At 33.5% G+C, this 20,364-nt stretch overlaps 10 protein-coding genes across 10 annotated transcripts; 5 read left to right on the top strand and 5 right to left on the bottom strand.

Moving 5' to 3' along the window:
- Positions 1-328: 328 nt before the first annotated feature.
- Positions 329-776, bottom strand: LOC148178465 (uncharacterized). The gene has a single exon (XM_088050926.1). It carries the CDS (start codon positions 736-738, stop codon positions 460-462), a length of 279 nt encoding a protein of 92 aa, XP_087907052.1. The 5' UTR covers positions 739-776; the 3' UTR covers positions 329-459.
- Positions 777-3,074: 2,298 nt separating this feature from the next.
- LOC148178464 (uncharacterized) lies at positions 3,075-4,085 on the bottom strand. The gene has a single exon (XM_088050925.1). The coding sequence runs from the start codon at positions 3,783-3,785 to the stop codon at positions 3,477-3,479; it is 309 nt and encodes a 102-aa protein (XP_087907051.1). The 5' UTR covers positions 3,786-4,085; the 3' UTR covers positions 3,075-3,476.
- Positions 4,086-5,767: 1,682 nt separating this feature from the next.
- LOC148178463 (uncharacterized) lies at positions 5,768-6,177 on the top strand. Its single transcript, XM_088030090.1, has one exon. It carries the CDS (start codon positions 5,812-5,814, stop codon positions 6,175-6,177), a length of 366 nt encoding a protein of 121 aa, XP_087886216.1. The 5' UTR covers positions 5,768-5,811.
- Positions 6,178-6,571: 394 nt separating this feature from the next.
- Positions 6,572-7,141, top strand: LOC148178462 (uncharacterized). The gene has a single exon (XM_088029420.1). The coding sequence runs from the start codon at positions 6,572-6,574 to the stop codon at positions 7,139-7,141; it is 570 nt and encodes a 189-aa protein (XP_087885546.1).
- Positions 7,142-7,652: 511 nt separating this feature from the next.
- Positions 7,653-9,576, top strand: LOC148178461 (uncharacterized). Its single transcript, XM_088030930.1, has 3 exons — positions 7,653-7,719; positions 9,124-9,306; positions 9,388-9,576. The coding sequence occupies exons 2-3, from the start codon at positions 9,148-9,150 to the stop codon at positions 9,574-9,576; spliced, it is 348 nt and encodes a 115-aa protein (XP_087887056.1). The 5' UTR covers positions 7,653-7,719; positions 9,124-9,147.
- A 2,021-nt stretch (positions 9,577-11,597) lies between these two features.
- LOC148178460 (uncharacterized) lies at positions 11,598-11,993 on the top strand. The gene has a single exon (XM_088031167.1). The coding sequence runs from the start codon at positions 11,598-11,600 to the stop codon at positions 11,991-11,993; it is 396 nt and encodes a 131-aa protein (XP_087887293.1).
- Positions 11,994-12,910: 917 nt separating this feature from the next.
- Positions 12,911-13,255, top strand: LOC148178459 (uncharacterized). Its single transcript, XM_088029419.1, has one exon. It carries the CDS (start codon positions 12,926-12,928, stop codon positions 13,253-13,255), a length of 330 nt encoding a protein of 109 aa, XP_087885545.1. The 5' UTR covers positions 12,911-12,925.
- Positions 13,256-13,814: 559 nt separating this feature from the next.
- LOC148178458 (uncharacterized) lies at positions 13,815-14,459 on the bottom strand. The gene has a single exon (XM_088030902.1). It carries the CDS (start codon positions 14,442-14,444, stop codon positions 13,929-13,931), a length of 516 nt encoding a protein of 171 aa, XP_087887028.1. The 5' UTR covers positions 14,445-14,459; the 3' UTR covers positions 13,815-13,928.
- A 973-nt stretch (positions 14,460-15,432) lies between these two features.
- On the bottom strand, positions 15,433-16,207 carry LOC148178457 (uncharacterized). Its single transcript, XM_088030691.1, has 3 exons — positions 16,124-16,207; positions 15,901-16,068; positions 15,433-15,814 (listed from the first exon to the last, which is right to left on the bottom strand). The coding sequence occupies exons 1-3, from the start codon at positions 16,133-16,135 to the stop codon at positions 15,533-15,535; spliced, it is 462 nt and encodes a 153-aa protein (XP_087886817.1). The 5' UTR covers positions 16,136-16,207; the 3' UTR covers positions 15,433-15,532.
- A 1,402-nt stretch (positions 16,208-17,609) lies between these two features.
- Positions 17,610-18,090, bottom strand: LOC148178456 (uncharacterized). Its single transcript, XM_088030914.1, has 2 exons — positions 18,060-18,090; positions 17,610-18,004 (listed from the first exon to the last, which is right to left on the bottom strand). The coding sequence occupies exons 1-2, from the start codon at positions 18,069-18,071 to the stop codon at positions 17,630-17,632; spliced, it is 387 nt and encodes a 128-aa protein (XP_087887040.1). The 5' UTR covers positions 18,072-18,090; the 3' UTR covers positions 17,610-17,629.
- Positions 18,091-20,364: the final 2,274 nt, after the last annotated feature.

Raw genomic sequence — 20,364 nt, 5'->3', positions numbered from 1 at the left:
CGTGATAAATTAATTTTTGTCGTTAAACTTTTCAATGCACACAAATGGATTTCTTTTTATTGAAAACAAAAGATGTTGTAAAATTATCCGTGGAATATGTATTTTGTGTTGTCTTTGATTGTTGTTAGACTAGTCATCTTATATGAATAACCATGTATAACAAATAAAATTGAACTGTGGAATAGATTACGCTAGTGTTTTGAAAACTATAAAAAGAAAAAATACAACTCGAGTGATTGTAATACCATTTTAGGGATTTTGTTTTACCAATACAATTTTATTTGTAAGTATTGTTTTTATAATCTGTATGGGTTTGAATAAACAAAAATTTGACGAGGAAAAAATACTTTATTTATTTCTTTGAGAAAAAGTCATAAATATGGCAGAACTTTTCAGATCAGTTCGACTATTGCTTCTTAGGCTTCTTGACTATTGCTGCACTATTGTTAACCATCCTTTTTACCAAAGATGAGCAGAGTAGGCGGAGATAACTGGAGCGGCGTGAGCAGCAACAAAAGGCGCGGCATGAGCGGTAACAATAGGAGCAGCATGAACAACAGGGGCGGCATGGACTACAGGGGTAGCAATAGCAGCACTGTGTACGATGGAGCTGCTATGATGACTGATGGAAGTTGGTACATGGCCAACGACGGCACTGCTGTAAACAGTTGGGGCCAAATAGCCAGGGCGAGCGGCGGCAAGAGCCAAAAGAGCAGACAACACCACCAATTTGAACATTTTTGCAAGAGGTCTGTGTTGTACTGTAGACAAACTGAACTGAAGAAGACGATGGATATCAAAGCTTTTATACATGGACAAGGTGAATGTGCTACGCCCAATGTGAACCTTGTGTGGTTTACGATATCACGGATATGATACCTTAACATGGGTAGGAAAAAATCGACCTTCAGGGGTTTGGCAGGAAGAGGGGATCCCGATTGCTAAGTATTTACGCAATTGATGAAATTATGGTATGAAGAGTGATACGCAACTGTGTGTCAACATAAGAGAATGAAACGAATTAAGAATAATAATAGGGTTTTAATTTATTTATGGGATTGCAGTGGATTCTAAAATTAGTTCCTTGATTGAAGAAATTTTACCGAAGGACTGGCCTTGCTATGAAATGATAATTGGGAAATATCCGCTTGTTAGTAAAAATGTATATTTTATTGTTTTTTATAAGTAGTGGTCATTATGAATTCCTTTTCTTCCTTTTAAATGCAGCTATTTCACATTGGACTGATTTATGATATAAGTATACATATTAATAAATTGTTAAACATTGAGCATTTAGTTTATTGCAATAAATTTCAACAAAACATGAACGATTGTCAATCTAAATTAATGAAAATTAATTCCACATAAAAGTGGTAACTTCTTTTAAGAGAATTATTTAAACTTAACACTTTATAAATTTCAAATTAAAAAGTCAGTTGATACAGAGAAAAATGTTAATTTTAATTCTATTCAAAGTTGTTTAACTATTATTTAAATTTCTCGTTCCGTTCAAATTTTTACAATACGAGTATATTTCATAATGACAAACGATTTCATGGAACTCGTTCATCAAATGTTAATATAATTTTGTTTTTTGAACAAACCCTTTGGAAATCATTACTTTCCGCTTAAAAATTTTAGAAACCCAAGCTAAGGTCAATTACTGCTTTAGGCGTCATGAACAACACGCTACTCTACAAATAAAGCTGCTAGTTTTACTATGCCTGTCCTTCCAAGGCCGACAGTTCAATGAAAAGGCGATTTAGGTGAACATAGGTGGGACAGACAACTGTTTAATTACTAAAAAAATAATTATATAATTTGTACTTAAGAATTTTTGTTGCTAATTGAGCAAATGAGTAGGTACAGTGTACCACAGAATTATTATTTCAATTATAATAATCTAAGACAGAAAGAATGATACCATAAAACATATCTAATAGAAATAATTAATTAATTTAACAATTTTTTTGTAAGACTAGACAGCAGACAAGATCAATGTTACTTTTTGTACTAACTGAAGCATCAAATATTTCTACTCTTGGTTTAGTAACACTTTGTAACGCATGACTGGTAGTGTGTATCATTTTGGTTTAATTTAAATTTACTTCTCTAAACACAATTTCATGCAATAACGATTATTATTTGAAAAAATACATTTTCAAGCTCATCAAAGGAAATCCCACTGATTCAAGTTGAAGGTGAAGGTTGCCTCCGAGAATACTGTGATAGTGAAAGGTTATTGACTTGGTCGTTGCAATTTTATATTTCTATTATAAATAGCAAAGCAAAGCAAAATTTATAATGAGCTCCAAAAGGCAAAACAGCTTTTTATCTCAAACTAGCACTTACTTCAAAAATTTAAATTTAAGATTTTGTCAATTTCAGGTATATTTGTGACATCTAGCAACATTTTAGTTTTTATCTAAAATACCAAAAAAGCAAAATTTATGAATTTATGAAAATCAGTTTTAGCACAAAGGTCAAGGTTTCGATTTTCTCCCAACTTATATTTTATCATTCCAACATTTAAATATCCAAGCTGTTACATACCTCTGCGTTTAGATTTTAAATGATTGTCTTATTATCCTCAAGGTTCCACATTACTTTATCTCTTTAAACTTATGAACCCAGATTTTTAGTGGTTGAACAATGTCGAAATTCTGCAAGGTTGGTTGCTAAACGCTTAAGAATTTCATGAAGTAGAAAATTTTTACTCAGCACGCAATTGTCCTCGAATATCGTATAACTTCTTTGTATGTACGGAATGTGTCTCACTCTGTAACCAGACATGTTATGTGTTTATGCTTTCACCCATTTCTGTTCAATTGCATAACATGTCCATTGTCATATTTGTGTAGTTGCATGATTTTTATGCTAATTTATTACAGTTGAGCTCTATTTTTTTTTTTTTTTGATAAATTTTATCTTTTGCCGAAAGCACAGGTTTTATAGCAGCGATACAAATCTCTTAATTTTCGACAGAAAAATGAAGCAATGAACTTATGTATGATTTTTGCTTTAATTTTGATTTATATTTCTCATAATTTTTAAATTTAGAATGTGGTTATTGACGTAGGTGATTATGTAATATTTATTTAGTTTTATTTATATGACAAGATCTGTTATTGTCTAGGATCTAATAAGAAAAGTTCAAGTTCGTGTTGCGTTGTTTCAGTCAAGGATAAATACTTTCTGGTTATATTGTCACCGTTAGATTTTATGGGCTTTGAATTTTTGTTTATTTTACGTTATTTAATTTTTGGCAGACATAAAATTTTAAACAAATAGTAGAATATTGTCTAAAAAAATATAAATTTTGTTTGCACAAGCTGAAAAATTGAATACGCCGGAAATATTAGTAGTGATTGATTCAACAAATCAATTAATAAAAAGTCAGAAATATTTAAAAAATAATTTATTTATTTGGCCACAATAAAACAGATCTTCTTTATCTTCTCGCATCAGTCCTCTTTTTACCAAGCGTGAGCATATGGAGCAGCATGAGCAAAGTGGGCGGTGTGAGCAATAGGGGCGGCATAAGCAAGAGGAGCGGCGGCGGCGTATACAGCTGGGGCAGCAGCTACCACAGGAGCAGCAGCATAAGTAGCAACCACAGGCTTGCTGATGACGTCGGTTCTGTATTGATGACTGACGGCAGAAGGTAGAGCCACCGCTGGGGCGGCGTATACAGCTGGGGCAGCAATAGCAGAATAGCCCAACAAACCGCTAGGTTTGGCGGCCACGATGGCAACGAGAGCAGACAACACCACCAACTTGAACATTTTGTTTGAGGTCTGTGTTGACGAGTCTTAAGACTGACTGATACCGATTTGATTTTCCGCAACGTTTTTATAGCGACGAAAATGGTGTGAGACTTTTAATTCGATTTAGTGCGGCGAATTTGGTTCGGATCCTTGATAGACCCAGACCTTGAATACTTTATTAAAACTTTTACCGTGATGGGGAGGACTAAGGGGAATTTAAATCCAATGTAAGATTTGGTGAACTAGGCAATTTCCTTGTAGGCGCAATATTGCGCCATGATATAGCTATTATTACCGTCACGGTGTTATTAATGATTGGTTTGTGATTGGAAATTTGAGTGCTTACATGCTTTGGGCTCATTTCCTTATTTGTAGTTCTCAGAATCTGAAATATTTTAATGCAATGCAACACAATGATTCCATCAAATTAATCATTATTTTGATAATTTATTTTGTAAGATGGACATCTGTAAAACTCCATTGAAAAAATTAAGTATGATGTTAAAATTAGCAAGAATTTAGTTTGTTGACATTTGAGCGTTCATTAAAGTAACAACATTTCAAGATCTATCAGTCCATTAGTCGTTAAATAATTATAGAGATAAATCCTTCAAATACATATAAATCATTTTTTTTCTGCGGACCATACTTGAAGCTACAATAAAGTTATAAATTTTGAATCGTTCTTTTCCGATTTTCTCGATACCATTGTTGTCTGGTCAGTTGTTAAAACAAGCGACCTTGCTAGGTTATTAAATATAACCCTTTAGCCGCGCCCATTCTTTCAAAACATTACGTTGGTAACCTCACTACAAAAAAATTCAATTGTAGTTATAAAAAATCTTAGCCAAAATAAACATTTTGTTACGTAAATAACAATGTTTGCTTGGTTCCTATTGAAACCTATCAATTATATAATGTAACGATTTCACTGTGTAGTCTGCAATGCCTCATTTTATTATCGAAGCCGTTCGATACTTAAATATAAATTAGGTGTTGAAATGTGTTTTAACAGTGACACATTGTAAAATCAGTGATTTGATCAAATGAGTATTAAATATTTTGAAGCAAAAACGAAAATGACGTGTTTTTCTCGGATATCAAATTACGTCATTAAAAAAATCGGAACCCTTTAATTATAATTTTTAGATACGCCTACTGGCCAAAGATAACTGACTAAAAATGTGTATTAGTAATCACAGATTAAAATTAGAAAATCTACATAAATGCCTAAACTATTTGAATAATTTATGAATACGTGTAAAAAATCCGAATATACAAGTTTAATAATGGAATATGATTAGGAAGGAATTTACTACTACTACTACTACTACAAACACTGGTGCGTTTGAGATAATGGCACCGTTACTTTATTTACCATACAGGATGTGCCATAAAAACATCGGCGACGTAAGCATTATTGTTATAGACAGTTAAGGTTATATTTAATGTAATAATTGTAAACATTTTAACACCTGATCTAATCTCTATAATTGGGCAGATAGTTAGATTTCTTTGTTGCTTCAGAACTTAATAATTGTAGACATTTCTTATTAAATCTATTGCAGTTTAGTAAGCCGACAGTTTTACTTATAAGCACTTGTCAATGTTACATTGTGAGACATGGCATTAAAATGACCATTACATTTAAAAATCAGATCATTATAACAAGATTACCATGAAATTTGAATCATATGATTATACCGAACGAGCGCATTTGGGATTAATATCTGATTTTATCGTTCATCTCCCATCCAATTTCACAATCTCGACATTAAAAAATGCGAAGAATTCTTTTAATTAATCGTTGTTGCTGATTAGATATTGGTAGGTGTATCCGAGCTCATAATCAAGGTTTCCGGAGTTAATATTGAAAGTATAACCAAATAAAACAACACGTACTTTCATTGGTAGCCCCTAGAATTAACTTCCTCAAGTTAGCGTACGTCATCTCAATGTCAACCCTATAAAAACTCCATCAGACACTCCACCCAGCATCATTTGTTTTCAGTCACAAGACAAGACAACACAGACCTAAATCAACATGTTCAAATTGGTGGTGTTGTCCGCTCTCGTTGCCATCGTGGCCGCCAAGCCTAGTGGTTTGTTGGGTTACTCAGCTGTTGTTGCCGCTCCTGCTATTGCTGTACCAGCTGCTGTTAGCCACCAATACAGATCTGATGTCATCAGCAAGCCCGTTGTTGCCACCTATGCTGCTCCTATTGTGCAAAAAGCTGTAGTTGCCGCTCCTGTTGTTGCTGCTGCTCCTGCTATTGTTGCTGCTCCCGTCGCTTATTCTGCTGCTGTTTCTCATCAGTCTCGTGTGGATTACCATCATCAACCAGCTCTTCTTGCTGCTGCTCCTGTAGCTTATGCTGCTCATCATGTTCCAGCCGTCCATGCTTGGTGAAGAGAGGACTGAAAATTGTTGTAACTTATGATCAATTAAATTATTTAAAAAATTAATTTGATTTTTTTACCATAAAGAAGTATTATTTGTTGGACTTACTGATTCAAAACATGAGATATTTGAGAAACAAACAGATTATGCGAAGATCACTTCAGTATTAAAAAGGAAGATAACGGTTTTAATTATCACAAAAAAATAAAATATAATTGTTAATTCATTAACAACGGAAGTGCCTATTTAGAAACTCATTAGCACTTTCAGGGCTAGCCCTAGGACTTAATTTCATCAAGCCAACAACATTTTCCGCCTTATAAAAACTCGAATTCACACTTCACTTGCCATCATTTGTTTCCCTCATTTTCAAAACACCACAACAAAGACCTACAACACCAAAATGTTCAAGTTTGTAGTATTGTGTGCTCTCTTTGCCATTGTAGCCGCCAAGCCTAGCGGATATGAATACGAATATTCCGCTCCCGCTGCTGTAAGCCACCAATACAGAACCGACGTCATCAGCGAACCAGTTGTCGCCACCTACGCTGCCCCCATTGTGGAAAAAACCGTAGTTGCTGCTCCAATTGTTAAAGAAGTGGTCGCCGCTCCCGTCGTTGAACAAGTAGTTGCAGCTCCAATCACCTACTCAGCTGGTGTTACTCACCAATCTAGAGTTGATTACCATCATCCTACTGTTGCTGTAGCTCCTGTAACGTATGCTGCCCATCCTGCTCCTCTAACTTATGCCGCTCATCCTGCTCCTTTAACTTATGCTGCTCATGCCGCTCCTTTAACTTATGCTGCTCATGCCGCTCCTTTATCTTATACTGCTCATTCTGCTCCTTTGGCTTATGCTGCCCATGCCACTCCTTTAACTTATGCTGCCCATGCTGCTCCTTTCACTTATGCTGCTCATCCTGCGCCTTTAACTTATGCTGCTCCGTTCGAAGCAGCTGAACAAAGTTGGTAAATAAAATTGTAAAAATGTATTGACAAAAAAATAAAATTATTTAAGAGTTAGTTGTGGTTTCCTTTTTTTACACGTTGTTAATAACACTAATTAAATAATTAAGTAGGTAACGATGAACAATATTGCAACCTGTTGTCAACTTCAATTATTGTTTCTCATGTAGCTTATGCTGCTCAGGCTGTTATAGTTTTGCGTATGACTAATCAATTTATAGTAAACAGAACTAACGATTAGTAGTTTTATTAAAAAGATGGGTCCTAATATAGAATACTTTTATTTTGTCGTGGGTTCTTGTAGGGACCAAGCAGAATTAGTAAGAGGAATAGCTGGTCATGGTATTTTTACATTTTTCATCGTTCATCAAGCATAAAATGTTGTTTCAGGACAGTGAAATTAATGGTTTTATTTCAAGTTCAGTCTACAAGAAAATGGATACATTTTATAGAATTCAAGCTTTTAGTATAAATCAATTTTTTTGCGTCGTTCATTTAGCGCATTCACCAGATCTGCAGTTATTTGGGAAATGTATTGCATTCGCCATTCTCGTAAAACCCTGTTTTTTTTAATTAGATTTTTTGGTAAGTTTTATTTTTCTTGATTTACTTCAAATACGAGTATGTCCACATACTTTTTACAATATTGAAAATTTTGCAGTTTTGCAGGATGTAGATATTCGAGAAACTGCTTGTATAAAATTCGTAATTTTAAATCAATTTATGACATTTCGTCGTAACTCATCAATGATTAAAAGATTGATATTTCCTTTTGGTTGTTTAAGAAAACATTCTGAATGCTAATCTGACAGTTATTATTACACTATATTGCTCCAAAATTATTGCAAAATTTAAAAATTTTATATTTTGAAATACATATTTTTTTAATAAAACTGTTGGTTCTAAAAGGATTGCAGAATCCTGCTGCATTTCCTTATTTTGCATTTTCGTATTGTCTTATAGTATACATAAACACCCCCAAATTAAATTTTTATTAAGTTTTTATTAACCGTCAATAAATTTTTAATCCATTTTTAAAATAAGTAAATCGATTTTGCGTTAATTTTGTGGGGGAGTGATTATCATTCTTTTAATACAGCCGGGGACACAAAATCTTAGATGTCATTTTTCTGACGTTTCAAAAATTTGATTGTAGTCTGGGCATTACTGTGCTCGTTATTACTGACGTTTAAAACATCAAAGTACTGACAAGTTGTCAGTAATGAATTATGATAACTGATGCATTTAAAGCCGATAAAATTAGAAATGTCTGTTTTTTATACAGAACGGTACGATTCACAGCCCTAAGGTTCTTGCAATACTGCAATTACCGAAAATTCTATCTATATTATTTTAACATTGACACAAATAATGCGGACTATTAATGTCAGTGAGTAATGAATGACAAGAAGTATCAATTAATGCTGTCTGTCAAATCTGTCTGTACAAAGTTAAAGTAATGACAAAAGAAGAGAATGAGGCTTACAGAGATTACCTATCTGTGGGAAAATTAATGCATAACTCAAAATGTTTTACCTCGTTGTTTAAAATCTGTAACAACCGTTAAAAAACATTAAACAAGTGACATAATTATAATTATAATTAATTTACTTTCAGTATAAATTCGTTTGATGACTTTAATAAATAAAAATCATTTTTTGATGGCTAAAGTTTGTTAGAATAAAAATGTACGCTGCAATCGCTGCATTCTTCTAGATTGATACTTCGTTCAAGACATTCAAATTTTGATCCACGTGCACCGGCCAAAATTGTCCAAACCAGTCTTCATGCATGTACATCCACATCTAATGTGCAGCGTAATAATTACTTTTAAATGTATCGTCTAAGTGAGAATTTCATAAACCACAATAAAAGTCATTAAGTAAACCTGATAAGACCACACTTTCATTTCCAGTCCCAAAACTGCAATCAGTCAATCAGCCCTATAAAAACTCAAAAACACTCTCCACCCAATATCATTTGTTTCAGACATTTACCAAAACAAACATCAAAATGTTCAAATTAGTAGTGTTATCTGCTCTCTTCGCCATCGCTGCCGCCAAACCCAGCGGATTTGAATATTCCGCTCCTGCTTTGAGCCATCAATACAGAACCGGCGTCATCAGCGAACCAGTTGTGTCCACCTACACTGCCCCCATTGTCCAAAAAGCTGTGGTTGCTGCTCCAATTGTCAAGAAAGTGGTTGCTACCCCAATTTATAGAAAAGTTGTGGCTACTCCAATCGTCAAAGAGGTTGTTGCTCCTGCTCCTGCTGTGATCAGCGCTCCTGCTTCTTACTCGGCTTATGAAATTAATCAGTCTCAAGTTGAAGTGCGCCAACCTATTGTTAGTCTTGCTTACTCTGCTCCTGTAAGCTACGAGTATGCTGCTCATGCTCCGGTGTCTTGGGCTCCTTATGAAGCTGTGGAGCACAGCTGGTAATTTTTTTATTGAAAATGTATTGTAGATAGACTATAAAAATAAAATTATCAAAAAAAATATTATTTTATTTTAATTTCAACTACAGAGGAAACTAACAACGTTGAAAACAACTTTTTTGTTTATTAAAATTATAACTGAAACCATGCAAGATTATAGTCTTTAAACCAAGTTTTATAAAATATCGTAAAATATAAAATGTGGCTTCTGAAAAATAAAAATGTGTCGTTTAAAGTTAATTAAAAGACGAAAATTGGCATGCTGAAACCAGTATGAAAATTTGCTTATACCTAAGTAATGATCAACTTTAATTTACATCTAGGTAAAGAATAAATTAAGGCGCCGACTTACGGTGCGAATTTTTCAAGAAATTTTTGTGTTACAAGAAAAAAAAAATACTACAATAGCCATGTAAAGTTGACATTTCTATTGTCATTTTAATTTTAAAATTCTTTTATATCTAGTTCATAACAGTGACATAAGATTTTCGTGATGGAACCGCATCCAAAACAAGTCAAAAATTTAGTCAAAAGTGTTTTTAAAATTATTATTATTAGAACTGTCACTTAAAATATTTATCGTTAAATTTTGCTTATCTTGTTTTCTACTCGGCTTACGACTCGTTCATTTTGCAACATGTTGCAAAAATAGATACTTCTAGGTATTATTTATTTTACTTTGTATTCAATATGAAATAATAAAATTTGCTTATTACTGAGATTTATTTATAGCAAGATAAAAGTCTCATTAAAACATTTCATCGAAAATCTACATTGTACTAAACAAATTTGATTGTGGAAATTAATGTTTCCACAAGCCACAATGAAATTTGTTTAAATATTGAAAATTTTCTCTCGCAACACAGAATTTTGATAAACATGCAGATCTACTTTATTGTGTACATAAACGTTTACTTTGAAACTTAGTTTTCAGAATTTTTTTTTGTTATTATGTATTAGTTAATTAAATAAACAAAATTAAATTTATTTTGTCTCATATTTGATGATGAAGCTCAAAACTTACTTAAAGTTAAGATTAAAAATAAATATAAACTATGTTATCAAATATAAACGCAAATTTAGTAAGAATCTAATAAACTAATACAGTAGAATCTCGATTATCTGAGAGCGGATTACCCGTGTTGTGGATTAACCGTGTTCGATCGATTTATCCGTGCCTCGATTACCCGTGAGTACAAAAAACACGCAAATTAAAGATCAATTACAACTACTAATTCTCTAAAGAGAATTTAAAATCAAATTATGGTTTCTAACCTACTTGCACTTCTCTTTTCGCAAATGTTGTTCAATGCTAAAAAACAAATGCTATTTACTAAAAATAATTGATAATATTACATATGCTGCAAATTAGTTCCACAACGTTATTTTCGACCTAGCTACAAATCTGTTGAAAAATAAATCATTGCAAATATGGCCATGTCAGTCAGATAGATAAAATATAGTAGATGCAACATCTTATCATTTAATAAAACCAGAAATTTTAAATTGTATTTGCAGTACGAGTATCCTTGTAATTACATTTGATTTTTTTGCTAGTCTAATTTGTAAGATATCGATCAGTACTCAAATAAACTTGAAAGTAAACAGTGAATGTTCCGTTCAAAAATATCATTAAAAAAAACTTATGGCGATAATTGAATAATAATCACATTGATTAAACTTATTGAAGGACTTCTATCTGATTTTCTCTTCTAAATCTTTTCTTCGTACATTTTATTTATGTATGTATTTCCCATGTGATATTATAAAGTGGACGCGTAAGAATTTACTAGAAAATTTTATTAGTATCTATATCGAGGATTTATTAAAACTGGAAACACAACACTCACTTCGAAATTTTTTTAGGTAATGATAAAACAATTAAAGAAACCCAACTTCGTTTTTAGCCCTAAGACACAATTTCCCCCAGTCACTTTAACATTTGTCCTATAAAAACTCAAATTTACACCTCAACCAGCATTCTTTTGTCATTTTGAAGACAGAACAACACAAGTCTAAATCACCATGTTCAAGTTCGTAGTTTTGTCTGCCGTTTTCGCCATCGCTGCTGCTAAACCCAGTGGTTTTGAATACACCGCTCCTGCTGCTGTAAGCCACCAATTCAGAACCGACGTTATCAGCAAACCTCTTATTGCCACCTACACTGCCCCAATCGTCAAGAAAGTGATTGCCACCCCAATTGTTAAGAAAGTTGTAGCCGCTCCCATTGTACACAAAGTAGTAGCCGCTCCTCTTACTTATTCTGCTGCTGTTACTCACCAATCTCGTGTTGATTTCCATCATCCTACTGTTGCTGTTGCTCCAGTAGCTTATGCTCATCATGCTCCTTTGACTTATGCTGCACATCATGTTCCTTTGACTTACTCTGCTCCTTACGCAGCAGCTGAACATAGTTGGTAAATAAATTACAAATTGTATTAACTTGATGACAAATAAAATTATTTAATAATTAATTTTGATTTTGTACTTTTTTACAAGCACTTAGCCACAATAATTACTTGTTAATATAACATATAAACTTGTGAATCTTATCGCTCATCGTAACCGGAAATTTAGCAGTAACGATGGACATTAACACAACCTGTTGCCTACTCTAATTATTTCCGTTCTCAACTTGCCTTGATAAGGTTACAAAATTAACAATGTCGTAATTCAATAATGGTTCATTAAGTGTAAGTTATACAAAGACTAAATGAAATTAAATTCTTCCAAGTTACAACATAACAAGACGTTTTTCTGGTCGCAGTATTGTTGAATTAACCTTGAATGAATCAAAGAAAAGACGCTTTGCCACAGAAGTCTTAACAGGGTCAACACTGTTTTTCTTTCTCTCAGTTGAGAATGAAGCAAATATTTCTTTACTATTTTTTCAATAAGGCAAAATGTAAGGTACGTGAACTGTCACTGCAACAAAAAAGTAGAGTAAAACTATAAAGTTTTCTGAAAAATACACATTTGTACCTACACCAATAATTTCCATAACTTTACACCATTTGTGCATATTTCAAACTTGCTAATTAATTTTTATAACGTGTGATTTTCAAGTCGAATCATGTAACAGTTACACAGTGTATTTATGTTTATAATATTTAAACAAAGCAGTTACAAAACGTTAATAATCTCATAATTAGAAATTTCGTTCCATATACTTATATTTTGGCGGTCACCAGCGACGCGTGACCATATTTTACTTATTTTCTCACAATAAAGGTCTTTGTATTGCAATAGCACAATCCAAGAGGGGATGGATTTCGTACTTTTTCTTCTATATAAACGTGGATTTTTCGTGGATTTGTTATTCTGTCATCCAAGTTGACTTCACAGACCTAAAAATGTTCAAGTTGGTGGTGTTGTCTGCAGTGTTAGCGGTTGCTGTTTCTGCCCCCGCTCCTGGATACCTTGGAGGATATGCTCTGCCTGCAGCCACCAGTTACTCATCCAGGATTGACGTGCATAGCAAACCACTTCTTACCGCATATCATGCTCCTATTGTCGCGAAAACTGTCGTAGCCAGTCCTCTTTCTTACGCTTATCCTGCTCATGTCGAATATGGTGGATTACACTCACCTCTTGTGTCGGGATATTCGGTGGGACATGAGCATGATTATGGACTGGGATATGGATATGGGCTTGGACATTATGGATATGGACATGGATGGTAAACTATGGTAAAGAAGCAGAATGTGTAAATAGATATTTATAATGATACAAAATGTATTTTCACTGTTGTAATCATACTAAGCATCCGACTCATGTGTTTCATTTTTGCATAAGCCAATAAAGGTACAAACTATGCAAGAGTTTTTTTTATACATACTTTCCTTTCTCTTTTAGATCTTGATGAAGGGGTTATTCACGGTAAGTTAATGTGGGTATAAACACTAATTAAGACTCCAGTGCAGATAAAAACATCTCATTCTATTTGGTAACAATTTTTAGTTTACCTTGATGTGATATTTTAGTAAATTATTATTAACATACCAGAATATTTGACTGTAATAAAAATAGTATCCACCTATGTACATATCTAAAATATCTTCATTTTTGAATATACGCACTAATTTAAATCTGAATAATATGTCAGGACAAGAAGTTCACCTTCGAATTTAATGTAAGTACATTTTTTTTTAATTCGCAAGAATAATAATTTCAATTTTGTGGAAAAGAAGACAAAAAAAAAAGTTTTTTCCATATTTTTTTTACAATTAGTGACATTCTGTTAACAATTTTAAAGCAGTGCTAAAGAAAGAGAAATACAAAAAAAATATTGTGGAAAATTTAATCGTTGTAAGAAAAATAGGTACTTCAAAATCTCTTTACAAATTCATCAATTCATTATTTTCCGTATCCATGACCTCCAAGTCCCACTAATCCAACTCCTCCGAGTTCTGCACCTCCGTATCCTACTCCTCCCAATCCTGCACCTCCATATCCTACTCCTCCCAATCCTGCACCTCCATATCCTACTCCTCCTCCAAGTCCTATTCCTCCCAATCCTGCCCCGCCGAGACCCAATCCTAATCCAACTCCTCCACCCAAACCGTGACCTACGAGTCCTGTAGCCACTACTGGTTGACGTACATCAAGTCTGGAAGTTGCAGCACTTGCGATTCTTACAGCTGGCGCAGCAGCTACAACAGGAGCAGCAGCAACTACAGGAGCTGCATGAACTGTACTGACTGTGATAGCTCCAGGGTGAATAATGTCGTGTCTTGTTTGGTGACTGACGGCCGTTGGGGCGATGACAGCGGGAGCTGCGACAGCGACAGGGGCTGCAACGGCGCCGTGGAGAAGACCTGGCTTGGCTACGGCACAGGCGATTGAAGAAAACAATACTACGATTTTCAACATATTAGAAGCTGTGGTGGTTGTTGACTGATAATGGTAGGTGCGAATTGGGCGGTTTTATATACTGAATGATATGAGAAATGGTGTGGATTAGATGAAAGATGATATTGGGATTAATTTTCATGTGTGTATCGAAATAGGTCAATGATTACATTTCAGTCCTTTCACATATTTTAATTTTAAGAATAAGTTTAGTTTGTGAAACTCTTGTAATTTTTTGAAACCAGTGAACCAAAATTTATTAAAGTCACTGTCAAGGAATACATTTATAAATATGTAGTTATACCTACAGGTGTCTCAGAACGCTTGCACTTGTATTAAAGAAAAAGATCTGGCTATAATTGTATTGTAATCATTTTTTTTTAAATTGAGTCATTGATAACATTTTTGTTTTTATCTTTTATTGTTAATTTTAGAAATGTATATTTATTTTTATCTGTACAATTAGTAATTATATTCCAAGACGTATATCATAGTTATTTGAAATGTACTTAAAGATAAATGCTAGAATATGAATAATTTTGCATCAATAGTTATTTACTTAAAAGTTAGGAAAATGCAACAATTCTGGATAGGAGATTGTTTAAAATACTCGGCACAGTAAGACATTTAACCTACGAGTTTTATATGGAATTTTTGTGAAATTTTTTACACTTAAAGTTGAGAGTTAGGACGGTCTTTACAGTAAATTCAATTTTACTGCGGATAACTTGATGAAGACGATTTTTGAAAAAATATTGTAGTTAACTTTCATTAACATATTATTTCAGTTTTTGACAATAATTCTCTAATAAAAAATCTATCTTATAAGGTCTTTAAAATATTCAATTTTTGAACATCTTCAAAATGGTATAAATAAAAATAGGAACTTACACACAATTTTGATTCGCAATTCGCTAAGATTGAACTGAAATATTTTTGTCGTAGACCAGTAAAAAATGCAAAAGGCTTGCACCTATTAATTGCAATTAAATTAATAAAACTCTTTTTTATTTCTGTGATTTATTTCGAGGTATCAAAATAAATATGTACAAAGTTTCATTGGAAAGAAGGAAGGAATAAATTAATTTAAATTACATTTAGGGAACTTCTTAGAAATGGGCAAGACCGCCATAACCCAAAGCAGGGCCGGCATGAGCATAACCCAAAGCTGGAGCGGCATGAGCGTAACCCAAAGCTGGGGCGGCATGAGCGTAACCCAAAGCTGGGGCAGCGGCGTAACCCAAAGCGGGAGCGGCGTGAGCGTATCCCAAAGCGGGAGCGGCGTGAGCGTAGCCGAAAGCTGGAGCGGCGGCGTAGGACAAAGCTGGGGCGGCAGCTACGGTTTTAACGACGGGGGCAGCAGCAACAACGGGTACGGCAGTTCTAGAGATCTGTAACAATAATTGAGAGCATTGGTTTAGTTGACAACTTTCGCTCATAGATGGAAGCAATTTAAAATTCAGTTTAAAAAACTCACTTTGAGGGTGTTTTGGTAGGAGGTGGCGACTGGGACGGCGGTTTTGACGGCGACGGGGGCGGCGACGTGGGCAACGTGGGCAATGGGGGCGGCGGCTACAATTGGGGAAGAATAGGCCAAACCGAGGTTACCGGCTTTAGCGACGGCCAAGAGGGAAAGAGCGACGACCTGTAGGAAAAGAATTGAAATCACTGTTACACTTTTTTTTTCACTTTACACTTACGAATTTGAACATTTTGATTGTTTTTGTGTTCGGTGTATGAAATCGAATGATGATTGGGGCTGCTGGAACTGCTTTTATAGTGAATCTTGGGAGGACTAGACCCTAAGTTGCAGAATGTTCTGGGTCAGGGTTATGATGTAACAAGGACCCCGTTTCACTTTCATTCGATTGTTGCTAGGTTAGCGATGATTTAGTGGACTTTATGGTCACTTTAGTATCGAAAATTTAATTAGGGGCGTTCCTCTAGTAATTTATTAAAATTTAATCAAAAATACCAAGTTCGTTCGAATATTTTGATTGAGAATTGATTCTACGCTAAGAGAAGAACAAATATAACATAAAATCGGAATTTTTACATTTAGTTTATTACTAATTAAATAAGTTTTTTATTCAAATATTTTCATTTAATTGAATTTAAAGCTAATTTATTATATAATAAAACACTTTGGCTGTAAATTTAACATTACTTCATTTTAATTAATGGATTTCAATGGTCAGAAGACAAATATCTTGTTCTAGTTTAGTTACGCCTACGACAGTTTCAAGTTGTTTTGCACAGAATTAATCTCCTTATTGACAACTAGGCATGTAAAAAAATATTATATTATAAAAAATCGTACTAAATTTCTCAATTGAACAAATGTTTTACTTAAAAATAAACTCAGATTGATTATAAAATACTTGCATAATAACTCTCACTAAAGAACACCTAAATAATTCCTATGTTTTTAAGTAATTATAATTACTAGTTACAATTACCATAATTTTGTTATTATTAGTTATACATTAGAAAGTTCAAATGAATTTTCCGTCATAATATAATATTTCAATGTAAAGTGATCATGGTCAAGATTATGAATATGAGATAAGAGAGATATTTACCGTTCGGAAAGACTCATTTATAACGTTTTTTCTTAATAGTTTAGCGACAAGGTAAGTGTTGTTAGATGCATATCTTCAATTGTTCTTTTAATAAAATGCGGTAATTTCTGTTGCGGTAAATTGCGAAAAATTCTCACCTGTCTAGCAAATGTGTTATTTAAAATATTTTTTTACATAAATGGGAAATCCATTGTAGGTGTAATTTTATGAAAATTGTTGCAAATTACAATATGATGGTACGTGATAATATTTTAATAAAAAACTAAAATTGACAATCAGTTTGTTTATACATATGTATGTATTTTCAAAGCAATAAATCATCTGATACCATCTGTTCTACTAATTATAAATGTTAAATAATAAACATATCAGAATGTTTAGAATGTGGCGTATGTTAGGAATTGCGTGCAGTCTTATTATTTCACAAAGATCATAAAGATCACCTTCAAATTACACAAACAATTACTTACCTCAAAAACAATAGATATTTTTTTCATATTTAAGTGGGTACCTAAATGAAAAAAACAGATATTTTTGCATATTTATTTTGATAAAACCAACAGAATAAATAATTTTATCGCTTAAAACTACGTTGTTCGTTCATTCTTCAGTCAAGTGATGACTTTAGATGCCTTTATAACCAAGGCCTAAGCCTCCAATTCTTCCGTATCCTCCATATCCTCCAATTCCTCCGTATCCTCCAAGACCTCCAAGTCCCCCAAGACCTCCAAGACCTCCAAGACCTCCAAGACTTCCAACACCAACACCGACCGCAACAGGAGCATGGGCTACAGCAATTGGAGCATGAGCTACAGCAATGGGAGCATGGGCTACAGCAACAGGGGCGTGAGCAACAACAGCAGTTGGATGCAAACTAATTTGGTTGTTGTTTTGATAAGAAGTAGCAAGAGGAGCATGAGCCACGGCGACACCTCCAACTCCAAGACCTGTAGAGATGATTCCGGCGTTGGCCACGCAGACCACAGCGGCGAGAAGGGCCTAAAATTGATAACAGTGGTAAATGTTTTGGGAAAATAGGAGATTTTCTACTTACAAGTTTAAACATTTTGATTTTAGTTTGTTTGAACAAGGCAAACTGAATAATTTCCAAGAATCATGAAGCGGTTATATACTAGTCAAATCCCACTATTCACCCTAATCCAGTTTAATTATTTTCTTGTAATTACCATATGAGCATGACTTTGTTTCAATAAACACCAAGCGCTAGTAAACCTGATGAAAATTTTAATTAATAATGAATTATAAACTCTATGGTAGATACCAATAGATACTACCATGTAAGAAAATAAAGAGTCATTATTTAAAATTTGCAATGGTAACAAGATATTTACTTGACCGAGATTATTAATTTTTGTTGTTATTCAAGTTAACAGTGTTTCATATTTGAAATAGTTGCTATGTAAAAGGACAGTGGTGGATTGATCCTTGTTATAAATTGTATCTAATTTCATTGGCTCGTATTTTTTTATAGATCACAACAGTTTTCTTGTTTTGTTTTAAGAAAACAGTGACAATGAATAAACTGTAATTTTATATACATGAAAATTCATTAAACACTTATTTTATCTCAGTATGGATAGTAAAGTAAAAAAATTAAAACTTATACGATCACCTGTTGAAGTCAATACGTTCAAATATCGATAAAGTTGTAATATTACATTTAGTTAAAAATGTTCATTTTGGTTTTGCCTTTTTGTAACTTCGAAACACTGCGTCTGCAGAAAAAGAAGTTAATGAAGAAATTATTGTGAAATCAAAGAACAATAAGGTATAAGTTAATAAAACTGGAGCACAGACTTCATTGAAGCCCTTTAGAACATTTTATTACTAAGCGGCAAAAAGATTTCCATAGCTCAACTTTGTATCTTACAAACATACAGAGTTATACCTACTTAAAAAAAAAAGTTTGTTACTTAGTTGGAAAAATCAATTCTAGGTTTATTTAAAACGTGCTGCCTGTAAAAAAACAGGTTCTGATTCAGAGCGCAAAATAAGACAAAGAACAGAAACTGGCCGTGGTAAATCAGAAATTTTCGGACGAGTTTCGCTTTATGATTGATAACTGGTTTCCGTTACATTACCTTCAAACTTGCAGAAGCGGACAACAAAGTTTAACAGCTGATTTACTTTGAATTTAGCAGTTTCAATTAGAGACTAAAACGTAATCTAATTTAAAAGTACTGAAATATTTTGCGAAACAAGGAACCTCTTCGAGTGGCAATTCTGAAGATACTTCTAATGTCTTGCGAACAATTTTTTTGGCACCGGAAGAAGAACCACATTTTTGGGTATGTTTTTTATGCTACTAGACCAAGTGTATGAAATATGTATTTTGCTTCGTTTTACTGCTGCTTTCAACACTATGTTAAACAAGTCTCAGCCTTTTTTAATTGTAGATAAGTACCTGAATTTTTCCGATAAGCATCCATCACGTCGAAATTTTTAAAATTTTGTTTATTTCTTTAGGTACACGTTTGTCTGTTGTTATGTTGGGGTATTTGTCTTCGTTTATGTTAGAACTTTATATCACAATTTTCATTTTTTGTTTCTACTAGATATACAGGGTCCGGCAACACTTGTGTCCACCCCTAAAATCGTCTTTAATTATAAAGATAAAGTTTTGAAAATTTGTATACGCTCATAGTTGTCAAAGCTCTAGAAGCTGACGCAAAAATTTGTTTTTTATCACTAATAGTTGTGGCGTTGCGACGCCTCAAAAATGTAATTTTTAATTAATTGTGAGGGTTTGTGATATCAATCCCTAATTTAATTTTTTTTCAATATAAATGTGTTAAAAATATCTCAGTTGTTATTTTAGATTCAATGCAAATTGTCTTCAAAATTTGAGAAAAAAATGCTGTTTTATCAAGTTAGTTTCCAATTTCATTACGTCAAAGTTGGGAACTACGTTCACATCCATCTGTCAGCATCTTGTGTCACAAATGACATCTATCCTTTGGCTCGCTTTAGATTGTAACAAAAGTCTTGCATGGTGAAATTGTCGCTTTGTCGATGTTAATTAACGATTTCTGGTGTCCATAAAGTGCAACATGCCCGTGTTAATCAAAATTAACCTTTATAAGATAGAATGAAGTGACTTGTGAAATTTTGGTGTGAACGTAGTTTGCCACTGCGCTGTCAGAATTTTGAAAACTAACTTGATGAAACAACGTTTTTTTCGCAAATTTTAAACACAATTTGCATTTGATTTAAAATAAAAACTGAGATATTTCTTTCACAGTTATATTGAAAAAAAATTGAATTCGCGAATATTTCCGCAAAAACTCAAAAATCGCTAAAAATTATACTTCTTAGGCGTCGCGACGCCAACAAATCCG

Source organism: Gnatocerus cornutus, chromosome 2 (genome assembly GCF_029298725.1).
Source record: "Gnatocerus cornutus isolate USDA-ARS CGAHR chromosome 2, icGnaCorn1.1, whole genome shotgun sequence".
In the NCBI taxonomy this organism is placed as follows: domain Eukaryota; kingdom Metazoa; phylum Arthropoda; class Insecta; order Coleoptera; family Tenebrionidae; genus Gnatocerus; species Gnatocerus cornutus.
The sequence above is the reverse complement of the archived record's forward strand: the minus strand, read 5'-3'. Positions and strand labels throughout refer to the sequence as shown.